This window comes from Crassostrea angulata, chromosome 9, assembly GCF_025612915.1.
Source record: "Crassostrea angulata isolate pt1a10 chromosome 9, ASM2561291v2, whole genome shotgun sequence".
NCBI classification, from domain to species: Eukaryota; Metazoa; Mollusca; class Bivalvia; order Ostreida; family Ostreidae; genus Magallana; species Magallana angulata.
This window is the reverse complement of record NC_069119.1, coordinates 8,803,656-8,823,775: the sequence shown is the minus strand read 5'-3', so window position 1 is coordinate 8,823,775 and position 20,120 is coordinate 8,803,656. Positions and strand designations below refer to the sequence as shown.

The following is a 20,120-nucleotide window of genomic DNA, read 5'->3' as shown; positions in this document are numbered from 1 at the left end:
ACAAGTAAGTAAGATTTTTTTTACATTTATCCATGAAATGATATTAATGACATATCGGTATTTCCTTTTTTCATGTTCTTAAATCATAGTCAATGTGTATCTTTTGCAATTAACCAAGTTTTGAGTTTAGTTATTTGGTATCTCAATGTAACTACATTTCAGTATTCAAAACCATTTTTACAAATTACTTGGGTTTCATAACAGTTGAACAATTCTTATAAGATTGTTTTAAATGTTTCTTCGTAATTTTCGATGTTATATTCTAGCAATTTGTTTAAGAATCTATTGCAATCGGCTATGTTTAATTTCAATTTATTTATTCATGGAGGCAAGCACTTGCAATAGAATATAAAGATTATTTCGGAGCTGAAACGAGTGATTAAGAAAAAAGAAACACTGCAGCAAAGAGGCGGCGCTTTGAAACGTATTCATTCAATTCATCTCCGAGGATGAATTGGTCTCTTTTCAACACGCAGTCATCCTCTTCCAATGTTTCTTCGTCAGAAGAACTAGAGGTACAATCATCAGATACAGAGACCTAAACGGTGTCTACCTCGGGTTCCTCAGGGTATCCAAACACCTCTGGGTCTGAGAGCAAGTCTGAGGACACTGAAAGAGGGAATACAACAAATACGTTTTCGCCTTTGCAAAATGGTTCCGTATCGCTGGAATTGGAAAAGGGCAACCTTTGGAATAAATTCTACAGACTAGGAACTGAGATGATTATCAACAGAACAGGACGGTATGTATGTGAAGATAATATGACTTAAAATAAGGTATATATCTTTTATCATCGAAACATGCTCCCAATCACTGTTTATCCAACATCCTCTTGTCCTTGACTCTCTCTCATCAGTTTTCTCATACAAATTCTTTGACGTCATATTCATGAACATGTTCAGTAGATTATCGTTAAGAAATGTGTTGTTGAGTTGGTTAACAACATGCATGTTGGTAAACCTGGGACCATAAGCTGTGTGGACGTTGGAAAAGCAAAATGTATTGACTTTAATAGATATTTATAATCCCTCTTAACATATGATAACCTGGTTTGATTTCATTTTGAATACTTGTATTATCCATTTTATTTCAGGAGAATGTTTCCGTATGTAAAGCTCACCTTGAAAGGCCTGGATCCTGCGGGATTGTATGACATAATGTTTGATATAATCCCAGTTGACACCAATTATTTTAAATTTGTGGACAACAAATGGGTAGCTATTGGAGAAGCTGAACAAGATTTTACTAACAACTTTTTCAAGCATCCAGATTCTCCACAAATTGGGTCGGAATGGATGGCAAAAATCATATCATTCCAGAATGTAAAACTTTCAAACCAACCTAGCGGTAAATGTGGAATTGTAAGTTGTTTTCTTAGTCACTTCTTAAAATAGTGGCTTAAGCCTTGCTTTATCGGTTATAAATGTGTTAATTGATATTTCGATAAAATCGTACTGGAGATGTTTACGTAGCATTTGACATGTAGGATGTGTTAATTGATATTTCGATAAAATCGTACTGGGGTTATCTACGTAGCATTTGACATGAAGCATTTAAGTACAAATTGATTTTTGCGTATCTTTGTATCAATTTACAGTTCAGTCTCCGAACCCTTAAGAAGTATTTAGTGAGAATATCTCTCATCAAACACAAGACTGACATATTTTCGGTGCTTGAAATTCCGGTTCCTGTATCAACGTTTGAAGCAGTTACAGCATACAACAACAGGCAGGTCATAGAGCTGAAGATCAAGAGCAATCCATATCCGAAAGCCTTCCGGTACCCCAAAAGCAGGTAAATCGAATCTTACGTTTTGCTATTAGAAAAGCTGAACAAGAATTAAATAACAACTTTTTTAAGCATCCAAATTCTCCACAAATTTGGTCGGAATAGATGGCCAATATTATATCATTCCAGAATGTGAATCTTCCAAACCAACCTAGCTGTAAATGTAGAATCGTAAGTTGTTTTCTTAGTCACTTCTTAAAATTGTGGCTTATGCCTTGCTTTATTGGCTTTAATTGTGTTAATTGATATTTCGATAAAATAGTACTGGGGTTGTCTACGTACCAATTTACATGGAGGATGTGTTAATTGATATTTCGATAAAATCGTACTGGGGTTATCTACGTACAATTTGATATGTAGCATTTGAGTATAAGTTGATTGTTGCGAATCTTTGTATCAATTTACAGTTCAGTCTCCGAACCCTTAAGAAGTATTTAGTGAGAATATCTCTCATCAAACACAAGACTGACATATTTTCGGTGCTTGAAATTCCAATTCCTGTATTGACGTTTGAAGCAGTTACAGCATACAACAACAGGCAGGTCACGGAGCTGAAGATCAAGAGCAATCCATATTCCAAAGCCTTCCGGTACCCCAAAAGCAGGTGAATCGAATCTTACGTTTTGCAAAAGTATCAAGATATGATTCCAAACGGTGATATACCGCTGTATCTCTGTTTATTGCTTTTTTCTGAAAATATTGATATTTGACATTTTTCTACATTTTGAGTAAAGATATCACTTTGGACACCCAATGGTCAAGAACAGATCACGTGTTTGTCATGTTGATTAAGACACCTCCGAAAAAAGGTCTATGCAGTATGCAAATGAAATAATTGTTTTAATGAAAATAAACGCACGTATGACCATCCTCTGATTAGTAAAAATCAGATCCTTTCATTCTAAGCAGGAAATATATTTAATATTCTTTATGCAAGAACGCAGGTGTAACCTGGTTTCCTACTAATGGTAATGAGAGATCTAATCAAATGCATGTAATACATGTACCAATGATAAAATATTATTAAATCTTCATCACGGAAATGGTACCCTACATTTGTGTATTACAGAATTACATTATTTGATAAAATCATTTTTAGTCATATTTGTTTATCTTTTATTCCTTAATATGGATGGTAAGGGATAAGTAGGATAGAAAATAGCTCATTAGTGGGATAGGATGCATGATAGAGGATAGAATATAATTGATTTGTCAAATTCAACAAATAGCAGTTCTGCTACTTGTTGAAATGCATAGTTTTGTCCAATTTATATCTATAATCGAAACTATCCTTTATTCTTTTAAATTTAATCTTTATTTGTGTTACTCCTTAGAATGAAAAAGCCTTCAGTTTCTCTCTCTGATAAGAAGACCAATAAACATCAAAACAAAAACATCCCAACATCAAGAATGGATATGTTCGCGGAAAGCTTTGATGAAATTCACCACATACAGTAAGTTTTATAGAATTAAAAGCATGTATATTCTCTTATTTTGTACTAACTATCCAATAACTGTAATTTCCATCATTCCATGTATTTCATACACCAAAAAAATCCTCAATTAGTTATCAATATTTTATTTTAAAATCATCAAGACGAAGACGAAGATGAAGAATTAAAAAAAAACACCAAAAAAAAATTATATTGACTTTAAACAATTTTATCAAGAAATGATTTCGCAGGGCTACTTTTCCTTAATATAGCTTCTACATGTATAATAACAAAAGACTACAGTCTATACAGCTTACATTATAAGTAATTAATTCTACATTTCAGACAACCATCACAATCTACGGCCTTGCAGAACGACAGACGGAGACCAAGTAAGTACACGTACCTAAGACTTTTCAAGTAAAACATTTTAACATAGCCTTGTCAAACAGAGTTACATATTATGTAATCACTAAAACTGTGTTGGAGATAAGAAGTAATTAATTTTGAATTCAATATTTGAGAGAGAAATGGCTTACATATGTTAATTGCTTTTATGTTCTAAAGTGACATGCTTAAAGACAAAGGGTCTTTCCCTAGTTTTCTTTTTTTTAATAATAGCTGACACAGACTAAACAATTTAGATTTATTTTGCCTTTTTAGGTTCATCAATCTCCGAAGAATCAGAATTGAAGAACGATCAAGGTACTCAAACAGAACTGTCAATGGCGGATGGAAACTTATGGTGCATGTTACCAGTCTGTAAGTTTTATATGATACTTTCCATAAACTTAAATAGAGAAACGTATATTTCATACGACAATACTTTGTATTTTGTTAACTATTAATTGAAATTCTGGGAAGGTTATTGAACGACAAAATAATATTTCACAAGACAATACTTTGTATTCTGTTTACTGTTAGTTAAAAATCCCGGAAAGGAAAGGTCAATGCAATAACTGTTTAGGTAATATTTAGGTACCTTTCATTCACGTGTGAGATCATGTGTTTGACAAAGAGAAATGCTTCATCATCATAAATCGGTATTATATATAACACAACACTCAAATGAAAAAAATGTTTTGTTAAATGTTTGGGTTGCTTTTCATTTAGGTCCAATTGTAAGGAATCTTTTAAACATGGCGACCTCTCCATCATGTCCTCGCAATATGAATCCGGACATCAACTCACTGAGGCAATATTTTGAGGCATTGTAGCAGGTGGAATTATACTCTGTAGAGAAGAGAATTCCTTGCAACAAGAATATGTATATATTTTAAATCGAGAATTGCTAGAGGAAAATCTTGGTGAAAAATAAATTGCTTTTGTATTATTTTCATGTTATATTTTCATTGAAATAAATGTCTGTGGAGAAAATATTTCGATTTTGTTTGTTTTTAATGCACTTTAATTCCTTCCAAGTTCTCCAAAAAGGCATCTTTCCAACTCAAGGGTTTCTGATCCGCTCGACTCTACATAAACCCTTGACCGAATAGGCATAGTTTAACTGGGTTAGAAACATCTTACGCTGGTTGGTATCATACAAGTTTGCATGATCAAATAAGAAGCGCTGTTTTAATAATGTTGTGAAGTGTGCATTGATCAATGTTGAACCATTGTCAAATAAATTTGAGACGGACTCGTAAGTATTTGACTTACTGCTGTCGGTTTTAAGTCCGGGTGAATCCATCTTTTGTACAAATTCGATTTTGTTAATGGGAGCAGCCACGTTGCTATATTGTTTCTGTTTATAACGCATTCTCTAATTGGTCAGAGCAAGAAATCACAAAATTCCCTAAATAAGTAAAATCACTAGATGGCGTAATCGTTAACCCGCATATGTATTGTCTTTTCAGTCAAGGGTTTATGTAGAGTGGAGCGGATCAATAACCCTTGACTTTGGAAGATGCAAAAAAAACTATATCTAGCTGAAGGTTTGTAACATTCAGAGGTACGAACTGGGAGCTACAGTTCCGTACATATTAAAAACTAGCAATTCACGACGCAAAAATTGCGCTAGTTTTTGACTGATTAGTCTTATTTTCAAAACATATCTTTTACAAAATATCCTCAGACAATTTACTACAAATATCGTCACTTCACTTGCCAAAAATTACTGTAAACCAAATATTATTCGCGACAACTTTATTTCGCAATTTCCCTAAAATTAACTGGTTCGCAACGACTTATTTTCGCGACCAAGCCTTTTTTAAAATTACGATTATATGGTAAATACTCGTCCGCGGCGAGAAATTTTTGCGACGATGAGGCTCTCGCGAACCTCGCAAAAATTTCTTGCACGCGTAAAAAAGTTGGTTTACAGTATTCTTTTGGGCACCATCTCCAGCCCAGTAAAGTGAACTGGTGTAGTTTGTTTTTATGCAAAATAAAGCGACTCACAAAATCTGTGCGTGAAATTAACTTTATTCCACGATGTCGGTTAGCGTATTTCTGAGAAAGTCAAAGGCCTGTATAGATTACAGTAGTACAGTCATTTCATGCATATCTTTTACAAATTTATGCTATGCTATGGTTTGCGATTTTAATGATATGCTATGAGATTTGTATGCTATGCTATGAGATTTGTATGCTATGCTATGAGAAATTGAAATGAAGGGCTTAATGATATGGTATGCTATGCTATGGTATGCTATGAGATTTGAACAAAAACGCCTCAATACACAGAAGAGTTCCACACATTTCGAAGTAAAATAATAAGAAGCCAAAGTTTACCACAAATCTATTATGTAAACATTTATTTTTAAAAATAAAAATATTTAAAACCGAGTTAAAAGAATGTTGTATGCTATGCTATGGTATGCTATGGTATGATATGACGAATGCGATTCTATGAGATTGTATGCTATGGTATGAGATTCCAATGCTATGCTATGAGATTTCAATGCTATGCTATGAGATTTCAATGCTATGCTATGCTATGGTGTATGTTGTAAAAGATATGCTTGAACCGACTGTAAATTGCCTGTAAAATGTAATAAAACTATTTTTTCCGCAAACCTTTTGATAAAATTAGAATAATCATTCCAAAATTAGCGTAATATTTAGTTCGCCGTAAATTGCAACTTTAAAACGCACATGGAACCTTAGGTTCCCGGTCTTCCAACTTATCTTTCAACCGGGAACTAAATACCCACAGCTAACAAAAGGCTAGTCTCAAAACACTGCCTATAATAACGCATTTAACTGCTTATGCGATTGCCCCAAACCAATATATACTCCACATCTTTTGTATTCTGATACATATGTCAATTTGAGTAATGTTTAACATTGGTTTAAACGTATCTTAAAATGTCGTTAAGATCAGGATGGGAGATTGTTACGTTCATTACATCGCAAAATATTTTGGTTAAAAAACCTTTTTGCTGCTTGGCCACAAGCAAGATTTTCAATGCACACATAGAGATTCTAATGAATGTTGACATGTGCCTTGGCACAGAAAATTGCGTGGTCTCTAGTATGGACGTGTACGTGGTCACCAAAATAGAACATGTCCAAAACTCTGAGGAGCCACGATTTGGTTTTGAAATTGACAAATAGCTAATTCAAGCTTTGATAGAGTCAAAAGAGTTTGCAACATAAAAAAAATACTAGTAGGTCATGTAACATATTCGAAAGTTGGCGGCGTGAAAGTAATACGCAGTATCAATTAAGGGCCGGAACTCTTAAGGGGATGTGCAGCTATCTTGTACATTGAAGGATAAGAATGCAAACTTTTCTTGAACTGGCTTGTTTCTGCCCGAAACTGGTCAAAAATGTTGCCAAAAGATATAAAAACAATAAATATGAAGTCCTACATGTCATTTTGTTTTAAAAGCATGCAAACAAGAACAGGACAATGCCTATTTAATCACTCAGAACAGCTGTCGAACTGCGCAGCTACAGACTTATTTAAGGGATTTCAAGATCTGAAAAAAATATGAAGGGGGGGGGGGTCATTTGTGTCCTTTCTAAATTTCTTAATTACACAGCGCAAGGTGCAAGATTTCTCATTCCAATATTTCTTACTTTATTTAATTTTTAAAATTTTAAATGTACTTATAAAAATCCAAATGTCATTTTATAAAAAAGCTGACACCATCATTGCACAAAGTAAGACTTTAAAAAGTACTAATTGTGCATAAGTTAGTTAAATTGTCACTTTTTTTAATGTAAACATACCCTGAACAAATATCAAAATTTTAGTAAAAAAATGATACAAAAGCGAAATTGGTTTCGAAAACAAGCTTTGTTATTTTACTTAATCAATCATACCTAACATTGCCATATAATATACTGATATTTTGTTATTGCCCCAAAACACTTTGTGTCATTGAATCAAAAACCTACTTGTTGTCTTTAAATCCTTTTAAAAGCGTGAAAAAGATTAACACAGTCATAATTACCGCTTTCGTCATAGGAAAGACACAATTTATGGCCATGGTATTTTTGAAATAAAGTAATTGCTAACGCTAGAGTAATCCAGAAGTGTCTTTCGCAAACTAACATGTGCTAGACTGTCGATGAATATATTCAATTACATATCGCCTTACGGTTTTCAGAAGTTATCATTGCATTTGATATGTAGTATTGTTTTCATGTGTACCAAAGCATACAATTTGGGATCTCAATTTAAAGACTAAAATGAAATGAATCTGCACTTTTTTCACAATGAGGCAGAAACTTTATTAGCAAAGAATGGAATTGAAGAAGTTGACGTCCCAACAAATAAATTTATTTCAAATTTATTCTTGAACCACAAAGAGATGGCTCTCAAAGACCAATAATTAATTTAAAAAAAGGTTTAATTTTAATGAGTTTGTAAAAAACTAACATAAAAGACAAGAGATTCTGCAATTAAAAAATATGATTATTTGATTTGTATTGATCCAAAAGATGCTTATTTTATAGTTAGTATTCATCCAGATTTTACAAAAATGTTGGCATTCTACTGGAATAATATTTTGTATAAATTAATGTATTACTATGTAGCCTCAGCACCGAGAGGTTTTAAGTAAGTTATATAAACCAGTTTTTGCAGCTTTCAGAGCAATGGATACAGTTTTGTTACATTATCAACGTTTCTCTTATTATCAAAACGAATTTTGATGCAAAAGTGAATTAGTAATGGGTGATTTAGATTATCTTGGTTTTTCAAAAAATCATTAAAAGTCATTGAAGACACAAAGTCAAAGATTAAATTTGTGGGCTTATTATTTAATCGATAAAATTTAAAATTTTTCTATCCTGAAGAAATGATCTCTAAAATCATGACATTATATTAGAAACAATGCAAGAACATTCGGTTCCGATACGGAAGTTTGCGTCTTCGATTGGTCTAACTGTTTATACATTCAAAGCAAAAATAAAAGTTGAAAAATTCCTGCTTTGCTTTAATAACACATAATTCAGAGGAAATTGTTTAAGAAATTACATAGTTGATAAACGATTTTGAGAAATTTAATAGAAGACTAATTAAAAATCTACAGATTGATTATTTGGTTGAAACAAACGCATCCATTTAGGACTGGGGGCAAGTTTTAGTGACAAATACACTGAAGGTCAATGGTCGTTGTTAGAAGCTAGAATGCATAATTTGAAACTTAAATATATTGAAATCATTTTTGAAAGTTATACCAATTGTCACATTAGGATTAAATCCGATAACACGACGACTGTAGGAGCTAATGTCAATGCGACGGACAGTATGTCTTCTAGATCATTGGATTTAATTCAAATCGGAAATTGATGTATAGAAAAACAAATTATTATATTAGCAAAAAATATATAGGGATTTAAATATGTTTGTGCATAATTGTTTTGTAGAAATTTCTAAGATTCAAAAGAATGAATGTTAAAATCTGATATTTCTTTCTATTAGGTTTATTGGGAGAATTATGAATAAAAGCATATTTATTGGATAGTAGAGGAAGCTATTATCATTTCTCTTCTTTGAATAATACATACTGTAGAAGCAGAAATATTCGTTGAGGATTTAATTTCGTTATTTTTGTTGGCAGTATAAATCAACGAAATTAAATTCATGACGAATTTTTAACCCAAGTATTAATGATTACAAAGAAATCACAATATGACGAAATTAAATGCCAACAGAATTTTATTTGGTTTAAAAACAACGAAATTTTGACCCAACGAAAATATGTGCTTCTACAGTAGTTGGTTTCCATTATTGAAATCAACTTTAATATCTATTCCTACCAGGTTGTCAAGACACAAAACTCTACTGATTATGCCACACATGGGAGAGTTTCATCCCTTGGTAAGGAAATTATCCTTGATAACTTATGTTTTATCTGGAAACAGATTGAGAGTCAATGAGGATCATTCTTCGAATGCTACGTTACAAACGAAACCCGCAAACCAGCCACCAATAAAAAGTATCAACATGCGTGGCATGGGTTGAATAGTGCATTTAATGGAAAATTAATCTCCGTCAACTTTCTGAAGTGAATGTTCTAATATTTAGTTATAAATTTTAACATAAATTAATAATTTTTTAACTCATTTTTTTCAATGTAAAAATGATTAACAACCAGACATTGATTTCAACAATGATTAAAAGATATTCTTAATATAGGCCTCCTGAGACTTCCTTTAAATGTACGCGGACATTGGATGTTTCAAAGCTATTGCGATTTTATGTGGTCTTTGTCTACTTCAAACATTGAATCTCAAAATGATGTCTCTTAAATTAGTAGCACTCTGGGCAATAACTACTACCGCAAAAGCAAAAAGCCTATCAGCTTTGGATTTAGATTTTATATGAGTATTTTCAATGATAAAACCGGATTACAAATTCAAACTCCTGTAAAAACGTCAAGGCCAAGAACACCTTTGCCTTCAATTACTTTTCACAAATATGATAAACTAATGTTATGCGTCTGAGGCCTAAGAGGATATCATATACCCACCTACAGACGCCTTTTGTTTTGTTTCCCAAACCCTGTAGAGGGGTTGTCACAAATTCTTTTAAGATGATTACCGCGCTCGGACAGGCCTTTTTAAAGAGGTAAGGTTCTGTGTTGTCAAATGATCACTCGTTTTAATGTTATGCTACTAAAGATAACCATGCTATACGATACCTATTGAGCCTTATGCTTAAAACATATAATGTATCTTATCCTTTACACTCTTAAAATAATGCTCGGATGAGGGACCATTATATATGTATGCTTTTTGTAATCTTTTTACTTAAATGTTACACAAATTGCACTTTGGCGTAATTCATTCATTAAGTTATAACAAAAGTATTAAACTGTCCAGGGTTATGTTACACGATATATAAGAACTGGTTTAGCCAATCAAATGATGTGATACAATCAGAATTAAAATATTTCACTTAACATTTCCAGCCCAAATTGAATTTTTGGTTGTATTTTGGATATCAAAATATTATTTAAAAATAAATGTTTTGAATGTCCGATCTGAAATTGCTTGAAAACTTTTAAAAATACAATGCCTTTAGATTTTATTTCATGTTCGAAAAAAAAATCCATGTAATTCATATGTTGACAGTTTGCATAAACAGTTGTTTGTTATTTTTATTTTGTTAAAAGCATTCATCTTTTATCCCTTTCTGAGAAACAAACAATGCAAATAGCTGATAAAACAAAAGTATTCTAAGTATTGCTTCAGATCAATAAAAAAGCAAAGTATGATTTTTTGAGACTATATTTATTTTTTGTGTACAATAAGATTGGCTGTCAAGACATATTCAATTTACATGATTGTACATTGCTATTATAATCATTTTTTCGTCCATTTCAATAGCTAACCATTTTGATTTATAAGTATAATTTATGAACTCTTATACACCTATAGATTCATGGACAAAACAAAAGATCATTTAACTTAATACAATATTTCTTCTATTTCAAAACCTACTTTTCATTTTTTTACTTTTGTAAAGTGAATTGAAAAATTAAGAAGAAGGTAATAAAAAATAAAAAATATAATTCATGCACAACAACACAAATAACACCATGTAAACACATCTAAACAAAAATGAAACAGACATGACCTTTTTTGAAACCCGAAAACATATTATGGACATTTTTAATATATCTAGAAGTTGTTAAATCATATTATTATACTTTCATGTTAAATACTGAAATCTGATTGGTTAAGACGCAGTTGATAATCCGTTCTATAACCTAAGCGTAAGCAACACACTTAGCAACGGGTAACACAACGAATTTTTACATGCGCGTAAACTATGCGCGAACCGTTCGCCAAAGAATTCACGTCATTCATATATAAGAGTAGTAAAGTTTTCTTTAAAATTGAAACATTCAGTATAATAAAATAAATAGTACCTGTTTAGGAGGGTAAGAGTTGAAATTGACACCCCTCGAAAACCATTGTCAACATCCGCTTCGCGGCGGTTGACAATAGTTTTCCCGGGGTGTCAATTTCAACTCTTACCCTCCTAAACAGGCACTATTGATATATTAACATCTTTCAAAATATCAAATAGCTTATGATCATCAATTCATTGATACATAAAGTAAAGATAATATCAACCCAAAGAAACTTTTTATCTGCTGCGTTATCTCTGTAACTTGCTCAAAATGATAGAAACAATTGCAGGAGAAGAAAGGACCGCTTTTCATTCATTGTCTTTGAACCATTCTGTGGGGGAAAAACAATAAGTACTTACCAGTACGCAATTGAAATGTAGAATAACACGTAGCACGGATATTACGGATGTCGTTATGGCTTGTTTATAACAGTTTTCTTTGGAAAATCGAAACAGACATGAGGAAACTCAAGTATTCAACCCATGTTATAAACAGGCACGAACTAATGCACTAAATGGTTAACCCACATTCAAGTTTGATACCAAGATTAATTTAAATTTTCTTTGATATAAAGAAACATCCACGGAGGGATTTACATGTTTAGCAGGTTGGATGGTCATCAAATTGCCCATCGGATCAACCATAAGATTTTAGAAATGATTTTTAAGCCATGAACTATTATTTATGGATGAAAAACCCAAATATTTTAGTTATAAAATTTAAATGTTTTCCTATATATCACTATACAGAGCTCTTTGTCTCAAAGAGATAAATATAGTCCTAAAATGGCCACGACATTCCAGCCGTTTTAAGATTGCAAAGTTTGCATATTATTAATACAAAAGAGACTGACTTTCATTGATGGTTTTCATGCAGGTACAAGAAACATCCCACGCCACAGAGATACCTTCTGAAGCAGGAGAGTCCAGCCGCCCAAACAGATATCCGGGTATTCTTGCCTTCCGGGTTCTTCAATGGTAAGACATAATTATGTCAGACGCAATACTGAAATGTTTGGAAACTGCTGAAAATTTATCTGTTTAAAACAAGTAATATGTCACACATGACTCGTGGGCTAATTGATGTATTCATTTAAACAAAAAATAACCGTCTACGAACTTTCATAACATTTATATCTACTTAATTCGTGACCAATAGTCAAAATAAAACCCTCTTTCTTGTATGAAAGAAAAGGTAAACGTTTTTAAACATTGAAATTTAGAAGGCTTGTAACTTTCAAGAAAACTAACATGAATGCTGCTTTTGTTTTTAGATTCATGCAGATCCCTGCACGCTAGAGTTTTGTCATCACGTGACTGTAACAGCATGACGTCATACTTGACCGTGTGTGTGAATGAACACTGTAGTGTAGCCAGTCATATTTTGAATGCATAGTCAAAAATAATCAAAAGTGAGTAGGAAAAAACACATGAACATTATTCTGATTCCTACCTACGCTGGAGAGATTTGGTATCAGTTTGACGTTGCAGGTATGATCAGGTTTTCCCAATAATCTAACCAAGGAGGTCTATTTCCGTTTCGAAGTAAGTGACACACAACTAAAGAACATGCACGTACGCATAACATTTTACTTAACGTCTAGTACCTTTATGTACGCGTGCATTTGTAATAATTCTATATTTTCTACATTTCATTTCTTACCAACGATGATAGTAATTGAAATCCCAAAACCAATGGTAAAACAGTGTGATCTCTTTTTCTTTTTGCAGTAAAGTTCATATCGTGTTTGGCCTTCATCGCCATTCAAGTAATCAAATTGGTAATCTAATATCTAAATAGGAGCAAACAAAGTTTTTATGATATCTGACAATGCTGAAGCAAACGAGGTTTATATATTTGAAACTTTCCATTTTGGTTGCTTAACGTAGGGGACTGTAAGACGTGGATCTATAAGGTAAGAAAGTAAAACAAATGTGTAATAACTGGCATATACGTCAGATTATTTTATCAAATATGAGACAAAGAGAGACAAACAGTTTTAAGGTAAGAACAACCATCTACTTAAATGTATTATGCATCTTGATCTGTGTACATGAAAGTGAAACGAATAAAACAATCATTGCCAATATACCGTGTTTTGTGTTTTGTTTCAAAGGGCGAGCATTCCTTGTGTGTTTTAACATCTTCAGAAAGCACGACATACACATCCAATTGTGCGCATGCCCTGGGTGTATGCATAGTCCTATTGACATAGTCTAATCCTTCATATTATAATTGGTTGTTCCGCTCTGTGTGTTAATATATTAATGTATGTACATGCATACTTTAGGTATGATTTGCACATAAACACACATACATTTACTAGTATCTTAATATTTTACCTTATTACCTAATCAAAGGAATTTTGTTGTTTTATTACAAATTAGATATTTGCGTCTATTCTGGACTGCCGGTCAATAGACTGAGATCTATTAGACCGCCAGTCTCGATCTATTGGACCGCCGGTCAATAGACTGCGATCTATTAGACCGCCGGTCAATAGACTTCGATCTATTGGACTGCCGGTCAATAGACTGCGATCTATTGGACCGCCGGTCAATAGACTGCGATCTGTTGGACCGGCAACGTATTTCAGAACGCGTGTATGTTAATGTTACATCCTTTCGATAGTTCTCAGGGAATGTATATTCCTTTACATATACGCTGTTCTTAGTACTTGGTGAAACCAAATTCAATGTAATAAAAATGGAGTATCAAATAATTAACAGTGTTAAAGCCTCATATAAGGTAAAAGACTATTGAAAATCTAATGGGTTGAAGACTCCCCCTTCTTTGTGTAAATTAATATTAAATTGAGATGTTGTAATGCATGCAACAGGTTTGGAGCATGTAAAAGATGAAAACAATCTTAATGTATTTCATAATGGCACGAAAACCATCTGCAATATGCAAATTGTAAACCCCGAAAACTAAAAAAGGAATTAGGTAATAAAACAATTATTTAATGCTTGAACAGTCAATAGACCAGAATTTTTTCCCTTGGTGCAGGGAACAGCTCAGTATGATCTATTGCCCGAGGCCAACGGTCTCGGGCAATAGATCATACTGAGCTGTTCCCTGCACCTCGGAAAAATTTTCTGGTCTATTGACTGCTCAAGCATTAAATAATTGTATACTACTAGTAGGTTCGGTCGATTCTGCTAAATTATTGATGAGGTGTACGAAAATCATTACAAAAACATTACAAACGAAAACGAGGTACAACTGGACGGACCAGTGAGGCATTTAAGGCTTGTGAAAAGTAAAATTTCGACCAATGAAACTACTTTGCTGGTTTTGCTTTGTTAAAGCATTTATGAAGATTATTTAATTGAATTAATTTCAAACTATTAGTTTTGTAAACGAGGAAAGTGTCATGTTTTTTTATAACATACATGTATAGATTGCTGGATAGAAAATATTATATTCTATACTAAATCAGACGTGACAAAGACTAGAAATGAAAAGTTGTGTTCATAATGAATATGCAACTAGAAAATAAATCTGATTCAATAGAACCTTGCCAACCAAATAAAAGCATTGTTCGTTTATATTTAAAAATGTTAATATGAGCGGGAAAATCAACAAGTTGTTTTCGAAAAATTAAGCGATAAGGCATATATATCTACAATAATATATGTTCTTAACATACTGTCAATAATTTAACGAAAGCATTGATGACTGAAACATTCTCGAGGAAACGCTTCACAACTTTACAGACACATAGCAAAGAGAGGCATGCTGGGCTGCGTTTTCTAAAGAACTTACTGCTTACGACCAAATTAGTGAATGCTTTTTAATAAAAAAAAACTAACCAGTGTTTGAATCGATTGGCTGTAAAATATAACTATAAGAATCAAGGTAAATGGTAAATTAATGGTTTTATAAAGTTTTGTTCGTCAAAGATCGTTCCAAGAGAACGCAGTCCTGGCCTCTTCTCTTTTTTAATTAAGGCAAAATGTACCTTTTCTTATACGTTCTTTACAAATATAACCATATAAGCTCATTGTCCCCTCCGCTTTCTGTCATACAAAACATGGAGTTCTATTAAATGTTCTTGATGACGAGAATGAGAGTTATTGAAATTCCACGTAATCTTTTAGACAGACAATAAATCCAATTTTTAATTGAACATTTTGAATATAATTGTTTGATAAAACTACATGGTGTTAATGACTAAAGGACTTTATTCAATTCGTTCCGTCTCGATTATTTAAAGCCGACATTCTTATAAACTTGTTAATTAAGTTATGATTCATACTGTCATTTCTTATATATCAAATAAAATATACAACCTGACTATTTTTTATTTGATAAAATGAAATATATCGATATCGGAAAGGACAATACTCTTAAAGAGGTTAAGACTTTGCCAAGGCAAAGAGATTAGAATACATGTACACTGTACATGTATATCTTAACATTAGAATCTGTGTTACTGTCAAGTGAATAACTGACATATTTTTAAAATTGTGAACTTGAAATCAAAAGACGATTTTACTCACATTTTTCACTGCTCTGCTGTACATTCTGAAATTGTGTGAAATGCAGTTATATTTTAGAAAATCATTTTAGAAAACCAATATCAAAAGAGCAAATCGATATATACTCTTCATATTCTCTTTATCTAAATTCTAAACTAGAGTTTAAAATACTTATACACTGAATATCTTAACATTATAATCTGTGTTACTGTCAAGTGAAAAACTTACGTATATATTGACGATTTCACTCATATTTTTCACTGCTCGCCAGATCATTCTGAAATTGTGTGAAAAACAGTTATATTTAAGAAAATCAATATCAAAAGAACAAAATTTTGATGTGAGTATTTAGTCAAATTTTGAACGCCAGAATCGTCCGGAGATCAAAACTAAAAACTCGTCAAACACTATAAATGTAACTAAAGAAACTCATGAGTGATTCTTGGAGAAAAATTTAAGCTTGATATAAAGCTTTATGTGCAATGATGTGAATTTGCAGCTATCCGGAACCACGATATATACTGTACACAATGAAGATGGAAAAACTCCAAATTCGGTACCAGAATACGTATATATACTATGAATTTGAAGTGGTGGAAAAATGTCCCAATACCAGTTATCTTTCATTTTCAGTATCTGGGGAATATATCTCGGGTTTGTGGACGCTAAATACAACGCCGGAAGACCTCGTCCGGGGGAGATACAACACAGGAACTACAACCTCACCGTCTGGCAGACACAGTGCCTCTTCTGGCGGGAAAAGGAGAACCGATGGTCACGTGACGGTTGCTGGGCAACGAACTTGTCAACTTACGCTATGACTCTTTGCAGGTTGTTATAATTGTATTCAATGTTTTACACGTAGGCGTGTTCTAGTGGATTTTCGTGATACTAGCTAGTATATTGTAATTTGCTACAAAGTCTTTAAAATGAAAAGTACAATCACAATTTTATGTACTTTTGCATTGATATGTTTTTTATTTTCCTCTCTACATTAGTTCTTAAATTGCAAAAAAATGAAAATTTTATTAAAGATCTTGTTTAGAACCCTTAAGATTTTGTTGAAGAAATGCAAGGTTGGTGCACAAGCCACGCCCTGTATTGTACAAGACTGTATGGGGCATTCTATATTTTGATAAACAACTGTACATTTTTTGCAATGGCACTATAAATTTTCATAAAACCACATGAAATTTCAACTGAGAACATTTTATCAAAGCTTTATGTAATTTTGACAAATGTAATGAATAGTTGCATATACATCTATAAAACCACAAGAAATTCCAATCGAAAATAATACTTTATTCACAGCGTTGTGTAATTTTGACAGATGAAACTACAAGAAATTCCGATCGCAAATTATAGTTTTCATCACAGCGTTATGTACATGTAATTTTGACAGGTGTAATGAACACAATTTAATTGTATACTTATCAAACCACAAGAAAATCCAATCGAAAACAGTGTAATCAAAACTTTATGTAATTTTGAATATGTAATGAATAGTTGTATATTTATAAAACCACAAGAAATTCCAATCGAACGTTACAGTTTTAATCCCAGCGTTATGTAATTTTTACAGGTGTAACCACTTGTCCACGTTTGGTGCGTTCTCTGTGGAGGTGTTTCCGGTCCTGTCCTTGATCCCCGTTGACACCTTCTTTGAGTAAGTATAAAAATAAAAGCTTACATGACTGAAGTCCATGTAACTAAACAATAACTATAGAGAGATATCATGTTGTTCAAAGCCAAACACTAGCATTTGGGCCATAAAACTTAGATGAGCTCACTTTTGTTCACAAAAAATATGGAAAATATTGTGGAAGTGAGATCAAACATCAGCTTGTTTAAGTTTTATGCCCCCGGGGCCAATTATACACATGAAGTAATCATACACATCATACAGTGTTTATTAAAAAGGACCACCTTTCATTCATTATTAGCATCAACAAAAAGTTTATATTTCTATCAAACATGTCAACTAATCGTAAATCAGAGCTTTTATTATCCGGGACCAGGTCTGTGAATCAATATACCTTTTTATTAGCGATAAATCCTTCGACTAATTATAGATGAACACCCTTCATTAAATATAACGACAGCAAAAGTTCATTTAGTTACTGTATACAGGAAAATATTCACCCCCGTTTTATTTTCGTGCCTTTTGCCCTCGTTGTGAGCGGGCGAATTCCAATGTCTCAAATTATCTCAGTCTCTTAAAACACAACTGTGTCTGGGCGAATTCAAGACGGCGCGAAACTGTTTGCAAGTGTAACTGTAACTGTAACTGTATTCAGTATTATTTATACATTTATCAAATAATGGTTCATTTTGTACATGTCAATCAATGGTTTGTTTTAGCGCCAACGAGAACCCCGTCTGTGTGACGCTGACTGTGATGGCGCTGATTGTATACGTCACACTGATGGTTCTCTGCCACAGGGCGGACCGTCACGACGTCAGGAAGGGGGGAATACTCTACCTCAGGGACAACGCCCTCACCGACAAGCAGAAGTTCGAGGTCATCGTGGAAACGGGGTTCAGAAGGGGGGCCGGAACAACTGCTAAGGTGGGAGGAGCTAGAACAGTAGAACGATAATTAAGAAGAAAAAAATCAAGATATAAAGACTGAGTTATTTTCTATGCATGTTATTTTCGCCCTTGTATGCTTGCAAACCCACTGTTTCGGTAAAAATACAAAATTTGTTGCCATATTGTAAATTGTTTATTTGCACCTACATATACCAAAGTAATTCAAAATTTACATACGACTCAATTATGACACAAAGTAAATGTGGAAGTGATTAACTGTAGTCTATATTTTGATTCCTCAAATGCTCTTACTACAAAACACGTGGGTTTATTTAAATAGGCTTATCATTTTAGTTAACTTAACTTATTTTAGTTATTAAGTTATCTTTTTTTTTTGTTCTTGGCTTTTTAATTTTTTTAAAACTTTTTTGCTCTTTTTTCAGATCAGTATAATTTTGCACGGAGAGGAGGGAATGTCCGGTACAAGAGAACTGATCAGTGATGACGACAGACCGATGTTTGAAAGAAACTCCAGGGACAAGTTCATTCTGACGTAAGTCTCACGATATCCACAATAGCTTGGTATTGACAAACCCTCTTTAACTAAAACTGTTGCTCTGTATACCGCCTTTAAGTGACACTTAATTGCGCAGATGTTGACAATGAATCCCAATTGTAAGACCCCCCCCCCCAAAAAAAAAAGTGCTTGCATTTGAATTAAGGTTTGATTGCCCACAAGGATGTATAAATTTTGCATTGATTTAACACAGACAACATGCTTTTCATTTGTTTTTCTTTTGTACAGGCTGCCTGAGAGTATCGGAAAAATCTGGAAGGTTCAGATTTGGCATAACAATGTTGGATCCTCCCCAAGCTGGTACCTGAGCCGGGTCATCGTCAAGGACCTTAACAATGGTCAGTGTAGCAATCATTTATTTTTTTTAAACTTTTTTCTAAAATGTATCAAACTTTTTGCTTGCTCTATAAACAAATAAAGGATACATAATTTATGCAATACCAAAATTATTCCAAATATACCTCATAACCTCTTTATTTACAGAGTTCTCACTGGTTTTTATGCAAATTTAAAAAATAATTCAATTGATTTATTTATTAAAATTGATAATGTTATTTTATGTAAACCTTATTTTCAAAATCCGCAGGTAGTTAATATAAAACATTGATGGTAAACAAACTTGTTTGATTGAAACGTGATATATTAAATACCGGTATTCAATTTTACAAGAAAAGTAATATTATAACTCTCTACCATTTTGCCTATTTGTTTTAAATGAAAGACCGAGTCAAAATAATAATGGTCTATTTTGTTATTTCCCAGAACGTGAGTTCTACTTTATATCGGAGAAATGGCTGGCGGTGGAGGAGGAGGATGGGAAAGTGGAGCGAGAGTTCCTGGCACTGGACGGGAACCTGGGGTTCAAACGAGTATAGATATTAAATCTATTTCATCATATCTATTTTTGTACACGTATGATTGCTTAAAGGGACATGGTCACGATTTTGGTCAAATTCTAGTTTTCTGATTTTCTTATTTACAAAGCTTT

General features: G+C 32.9%; 1 protein-coding gene, 1 long non-coding RNA gene and 1 pseudogene across 2 annotated transcripts in view; 2 read left to right on the top strand and 1 right to left on the bottom strand.

Moving 5' to 3' along the window:
* The first annotated feature begins 252 nt into the window (after positions 1–252).
* Positions 253–20,120, top strand: part of LOC128162963 (polycystic kidney disease 1 like 1-like) — a 36,410-nt pseudogene continuing 16,542 nt past the window's right edge.
* Positions 10,945–20,120, bottom strand: part of LOC128162962 (uncharacterized) — a 46,989-nt gene continuing 37,813 nt past the window's right edge. Inside the window, exon 7 of the mRNA XM_052826406.1 lies at positions 10,945–11,870. Coding sequence (XP_052682366.1) covers positions 11,848–11,870 — 23 coding nt within the window. The 3' untranslated portion in view covers positions 10,945–11,847. The remainder of the gene's footprint in view (positions 11,871–20,120) is intronic.
* On the top strand, positions 11,913–13,628 carry LOC128162965 (uncharacterized). The gene is made up of 2 exons (XR_008240745.1): positions 11,913–12,516; positions 12,813–13,628. It is a non-coding gene; the product is annotated as an uncharacterized LOC128162965 (long non-coding RNA).